Below are 6,898 nucleotides of genomic sequence, written 5' to 3' on the forward strand. Positions count from 1 at the left end.
CAGAGGTGGCTCAATGGTTATGTTGCTCCAAGTTTCTCAAATCAAAACTTGGTGACTTAAAAAAATGAAAGAGAAAGTAGACATTGAATAATGTAGTCTTGAATACAAACGACGGTCGTGGTTGGAAAGCCTTTATTTATAGGTGTACACAACCAAGGAGCTGGGGCTGAAAATAATACAAAAACAACAAAGATCTCCTACTGATAAAAACCGAATAATTTGATAATGGAAAATAAAATTATCATAACAAACAAGATTTCATTTTTGGCACAACTGTTTATAGATATAACACTGTGAAAGCAATCGATTAGGAAAGGATTATATTAATTACTCAATATTCTTATAAATCCAGTCAACAAAGCTTGAGACTTTGGTAAATACACCTGGATACATGCCACAATTTCCGAAACTCGCTAAACCAGCCAAAACCGGTCTATGGTTCTTTTCGCATATTAGTGGACCGCCAGAATCACCCTGTAATAATAATAAATTAGCATTCTTAGAAATATACATGATACCATTCAGTATAACAGATTTGCGTGGGCTTGTATATATATATATTGGCTCTAGCATGGCTGTGTGGTAAGAAGCTTGCTTCCCAACAAATTGGTTCTGGGTTCAACCCCACTGCGTGACACCTTGGGCTGATACTTTCTAGTATAGCCCCGGGCCGACCAAAGACTTGTGAGTGGATTTCGTAGACGGAAACTGAAAGCCCGTTTGTCCTTGCTTGTCCCCTCTATGTTTAGCCCCTTGTGGGCAATAAAGAAATAGGAAACTGAAAGCCCGTCATATTTACGTGTGTGTGTGCGTATGTGTTTGTGTGTGTGTGTGTGTGTGTGTACGTGCGTGCATGTGTGTGTTTTTGTGTTTCTGTTTGTTCCCCACCACTGCTTGAAAGACGGTGTCGGTAGGTTTTCGTCCCCAGCAAAAGAGGACGGAGCTTTAAAAATGTACTGAGGTCGATTCATTCGACTAAAATTATTCAAGGCAGTGCTCCAGCATGTCCGCAGTCTAATGACTGAAACCAGAAAAAGATAAAAGGTGATATATAGTCAAAGACATAAAAGAAAAACAAGAAGAAAACTTACGGAACAGATTCCTTTGTGTACACCCCAAGGTTCAAATACTCCGGCACACATTTGTTCGTGGATCAAGCCGGGCCATGGGCAGAAACTATTGCTTACGATTGGTAACTGAACAATTTGAAGACTGGCAGAAGGTCTTTGATCGTCTACAAAAATTATAAATCAAAAAATAAAATTACGAATGAAAAATCAGAAAAAATTTATTCGTGGTTCCGGATTCAGTCTCACTGAGCGAAGTCTTGGACAAGCGTCTTCGACCAAAACGTTGTGAGTGGATGGATTTGGTAGACGGAAACTGAAAGAAACCTATCGTGTATATGTGTACGTGTGTGTATGTGTGTGTGTGTGTGCGTATGTGTGTATATGTGTGTGTGCGTATGCGTGTGCGTGTGTGTGTGTGTGTGTGTGGTTTTGTGTCTGTGTTTGTTCCCCCACCACCACCGGTGTTGGTGTGTTTACGTCCCCATAACTTTGCGGTTCGACAAAAGAGGACGATAGAATAACTACAAAATCGACACTGATTGAATTTGAACCCAGAACAAAAGAAAACTGACTATATATACATCGCAACACATTTTATACAACCTATGGTTGATGATGGTGATGATGATGGTGGTGGTGGTGGTGCTGCAGCTGTGGTTGTTGTATGCGCGCGTGTGTCAATATAAAAAAAAACATCAATTAAAAGGTCAACATACTTACATCCATTACTGCCCCATCCTAAAGCCCAGCAATTACCGGTAAAAACATCGTTTTTCTCGGGTAAAGTGATAGGGCGGAGACATTTAGAATAGGTAACGCGATGTGCCAGTTTTATTATAGCAATATCGTAATCTGAAAAAGAGACATACCTTATATACATATACATGTGTGTGGGGGGTGTATGCATCCAAACTCACTTTTATATATCAATACATACATACATACATACATACATACATACATACATACATACATACATACATACACGGCGGTGCATCAGCATAGCCGCAGCTCTAAGCTGAAACTATAAAAGATACATACATACATACATACATACATATATACACACATAATGTGCGTAGTCGCATAATGAAGACACGTTTGTTTTTCCTCTTTTTTTTTTCTCTCCTCGTCTATTCTTTCCGTAGAAGAGCATAAGCTCGAAGCATTAAGGATTTTTTCCAATTTTCCTGAACCCCTGAGAACTAAGTTAAGGACATACGCGAAGTGCTCAGCGACTTACACGTTAATTTCATGGGCAGGCTGTTCCGTTGACAGGATCAACTGGAAACCTCATCGTTGTAACCGACGGAGTGCCATTTAATATGAGTACGTAAATCCGCATAAAATCCGCAGCATGGTTATGTTAGCACAATAGTCAGTGCATTCTGGGTAGCTGAGTATTGTAGCTGGTTGCTGGAGCGCTTGTTGTTATAGAAGCAGGCCCGTCTTATCGCAGATCAATCCATGATAAACATAACATGGTTCACAATTGGGCGTGCCATGTTATCGCAGATCAGCGATGAATGAATCAGTGATTAGCGAGAATATAAGTACAATGATTAAACCAACTCACATGGCATTCCATTCCTGCTGAAGTGGTACTTTTCTATATATTTGTACCGTACACCAGGAATGGTGTAGACCGGTTTTGCTGGATTGTCCGTCGCCAAATTTACTTCAATCTTGAAAACCTTACCATTCTTGTCTGGTCGACTGGAAATAAAAGAGCGAACATCATCATCATCATCATCATCATCATCATCTCATCATCATCATCATCATCATCATCATCATCTCATCATCATCTCATCATCTCATCATCTCATCATCATCATCATCATCATCATCATCATCTCATCATCATCATCATCATCATCATCATCATCATCATCATCATCATCATACTGCTGCTACTACTACTACTATTGCTGCTGCTGCTGCTGCCGCTTCTGCTGCCACTACTATTACTACTACTGCTGCTGCTACTACTACTACTACTACTACTGATAATGATGATGCTACTACTACTACTACTACTACTACTACTACTACTATTACTACTACTACTACTATTACTACTACTGCTGATGATGCTGCTGCTACTACTACTACTACTACTACTATTAACCCCGAAGGGATGAAAGATTAATTTTGCCTTCAGCCCTCCTAGATCGATTAAATGAAGTAGCAATCGAGTACATTAGGGAAAATAGTATTGACTTACCCCTCCCCTCAAATCTGCTGACCTTGCACCTAAATTAGAAACCATTATTATTCTGAATTGACCGAATCGTTAGAGCGTCAGACAAAATGCCTTGCGACACTTATTCCGGCTTTTTTTACCTTCAGAGTTCAAATCCCACTGAGGTCAACATTGCCTTTCGTCCTTTCAGGGTCGATGAAATAAAGTCCCAGTTGAGCACTAACTAAAGACTAAACCAGTCTCATTCTCTTTCTTCCTGGGTTAGGAAACGTTCAAGGAAGCCAGCTGGATTTATCTTAAACGAAGTCATATTTTCCCGCTTGGTGCGCTTTTGATCAGAAGACGTGGCACCCACCGAGCAGAAACCTTCGGCATACCAAGTCCATTGTGCAGAATATTCTCGACTCTCTCACGGGATTTGCTAATAGCATAGGCTGTTCGATTTATAGTCAATCACCAGTCATCCATCACCATGTGATGAACACGATCAATGTTTTCCTCAGTGGTGACAGTTGTAGTTGTGTGTCTCCAACGTAACGGAACACTCGTCGGTAACACAATATTCCAGCTGCTTACACTAACAAGCTTTAACTTCCCAGTAAAATCTACTAATCGCTACAAGTGTCCCAATAAGAAGCAAGCACAGGATGCAAGCGGTATTTGAGGACATATTTGGTAATTTTGTAAAGATTATTATATGAATATGCCTTCAGCTTCGATGTCTGCTTCAATGTGAGACCTTTCAATTGATTTTTCTCCCCAGTAATATATCGATAATTAAGTATCTTCAAATACGCCTTGAACCCTAATGGCTCAAGTTAAAGAAACGGAGCTCAACACTTACACACAATGTGCAGCCGTTATAACTTTATCTCTGGCAATCAATGATGCGCCACACATTTGTGTATAGTCCTCGTAATTATGCTCCCGTAGTATTCTTAAATTGACGATCCAAGGGAAATTACAATGAGATACTGACTTTCCATTCACAATTCGCGAGGTTTTCGATGACACTGAAAAATAGAAAACAGATAGATAGATAGATAGATAGATAGATAGATAGATAGATAGATAGATAGATAGATAGATAGATAGATAGATGGATGGATGGATGGATACATACATACATACATACATACATACATACATACATACATACATACATACGCAGAACTATTGAGAAATCTGCAGTTACTCTATCCAGATTACAAGTTCAGGTTAATACCTGTAATTATTGGGGCACTGGATATGTAACAAACTGCCTGAATACCAGTCTTGAGAAATTAGGCTTCTCAAAACCAGAAAGGAGGAAGTTGATTTTACAATTCACAGGAATTGGGGCTTGGGGCCTAGAGTAGAAAAGAATATTAATTATAGATAAAATGCTATGAGTTGGCAGAATCGTTAGTGCTCCGGAAAAAATGCTTCTGAGTTCAAATTCCACCAAAGTCGACTTTGCCCTTCATCGTTTCGAGATCGATAAAATAGGTACCAGTCCAGTACTGGGGGTCAATGTAATCGACTTACCGTTTACCCCTTCTCACGAAATTGCTGGCCTTGCGGAAAAATTTGAAACCAAAATATATGTATGGAATTAGGACAACGATTTCTGTTGGTAAACTATATTAGCAAAAGTGAAACACCTCTATTACGCCCAGTAAAGTACGGCAAAGTAGAGATGTTTGCTGTACTGACGTAACTAAACAAATCCGCCATTTTAAGACGGATGTTTATAATAGAACTATATAACGGTTGGGGGAGGAACGCTTGCTGTTCTGCTTGTGATATTCAAGTATCGGTATGGCATTGATGTTATGTAGCATGGTGAACACGTGATGTATGTTACCTGAGACATAGAGGAAAGAATGCTGGTAAAAAGGTAATAATGGTGGGTGGATGGATAGATGGACGGATGGAGGGGCATTGTAGGGGTGGTGGCTAAAGAGTGGTTTGGGCTGCAAGTAGTAGTAGTAGTGGATAGAGTTGAGGGTGATGGCGGTAGTGGTTATTGTAGGGGGGTGGTTATTTTTGAGGAGGCGAACGTGGTGTTAATGGGGTGATGATGGCTTTTACAAGATTTGCAAAGCGGGTGGAAATTGGTGGAAGTTGGTGGAAATTGGTGGAAATTGGTGGAAATTGGTGGAAATTGGTGGAAGTTGGTGGAAATTGGTGGAAATTGGTGGAAGTTGGTGGCGGTAATTGTAGGAGTGATGGGTGGTGCGGTTAGGATTGTGAGGAGGAGTGATTAAGGTGCTGGTTTGTTTTTTCTTTTTTTTTTTCGTGTTGTGGGGTACTAGTGTCATAGTACTACGAGCGATGGTCTTGAAGTGGTATATTAGTGACAATGAACAATGAGGGTGTCGGTGGTAGTACAAGTGCTGAGGTTAGTGCTTTTGGTGATGGTGGTAGTAGTAGTAGTAGTAGTAGTAGTAGTAGTAGTAGTAGTAGTAGTAGTAGTAGTAGTAGTAGTAGTAGTAGTAGTAGTGGAGGTCATGATTGGGTGAGACAATGCCAGAGTTATTAATTTAAAGATTGAGAAATAAGTGTGTGAGACATTATATATATATATATATATATATATATATATATATACATAGTAATAATAACAATAATCCTTGCATGGAACTTTTAATGCATCGTTACGTGCGTTTCCACAAATTGTATGTCTCTTAAGATCACAGTCCGTATTCCTGGGATGATTACAGTGTCGTCCGTAGTATCCATGGGCATCGGATAGATCATTTTCATGGAATCATTTCTTCAGACGATATAGTATTAATGGATGTTTAACTGAGGTCGTTTATCACTCTTGGCCAGTGAGAAGGTCGACTGAGGAATAATAAAGCTGTGGCCGGCATAATGAAATAGGAACTTTATTTGCATATTCTAAACGTTTCCCGTGAACAAATTTAAAAGATATACAGTTATCCCTCGACTATCGCGAGTGTTACGTTCCAAAATCCCTCGCGATAGGCGAAAATCCGCGATAGGTGAAAATCCGCGAAGTAGAAACAGTACTGAGCTGTATAGATTCTTTTTTTTTTTGTTTTTATAATTTGTATATATTTATTTTATTATAAGTGCAAAACAACACCACGGATGAATCGACGTAAGCTTAAATAATATAAACCGCGATATGGCGAAGGGTTACTATATGTATGTATATATATATACATTTATATATATATAACAATTTGAGTTGATAAACATATATAAACATACGTACATACATGCATACATACATACGTGTGTGTGTGTGTGTGTGTTGAATGTGGGTGGTATTTAGAAGAGAGTGTGACAAAGAAGAGAAAAACCTGTTCATAGAGGAAAACAAAACGCCTACCAGGCAAAAATGAAGATAATTGAAAGCGTATCTTCAGAACTATTTAAGTGTTCCAGAAAACACGTTACAATGTGTTTACCAATTTAAACAGAACGGCGCTCAAGTGTTTGAACCATTGTTTACGAATGTTGAATAAACACGGCACCGTCTGTTATAGTCGTAAATTCTTTGATCGTAAGCTCCTGTAGTTATATTGTGTTCGGTATTGCCTATTGTTCTCTCTCTCTCTCTCTCTCTCTCTCTCTCTCTCTCTCTCTCTCTCTCTCTCTCTCTCTCTCT

At 39.3% G+C, this 6,898-nt stretch overlaps 1 protein-coding gene across 1 annotated transcript in view; it reads right to left on the reverse strand.

Moving 5' to 3' along the window:
• Positions 1-256: 256 nt before the first annotated feature.
• The window catches only part of LOC106884190 (tryptase-2), an 11,435-nt gene continuing 4,793 nt past the window's right edge, over positions 257-6,898 (reverse strand). Inside the window, exons 2-6 of the mRNA XM_014935427.2 lie at positions 4,121-4,289; positions 2,647-2,786; positions 1,791-1,922; positions 1,092-1,234; positions 257-474 (exon numbers count right to left, since the gene is read on the reverse strand). Coding sequence (XP_014790913.1) covers positions 328-474; positions 1,092-1,234; positions 1,791-1,922; positions 2,647-2,786; positions 4,121-4,289 — 731 coding nt within the window. The 3' untranslated portion in view covers positions 257-327. The remainder of the gene's footprint in view (positions 475-1,091; positions 1,235-1,790; positions 1,923-2,646; positions 2,787-4,120; positions 4,290-6,898) is intronic.

This window comes from Octopus bimaculoides, chromosome 13 (assembly GCF_001194135.2).
Source record: "Octopus bimaculoides isolate UCB-OBI-ISO-001 chromosome 13, ASM119413v2, whole genome shotgun sequence".
NCBI lineage: Eukaryota > Metazoa > Mollusca > Cephalopoda > Octopoda > Octopodidae > Octopus > Octopus bimaculoides.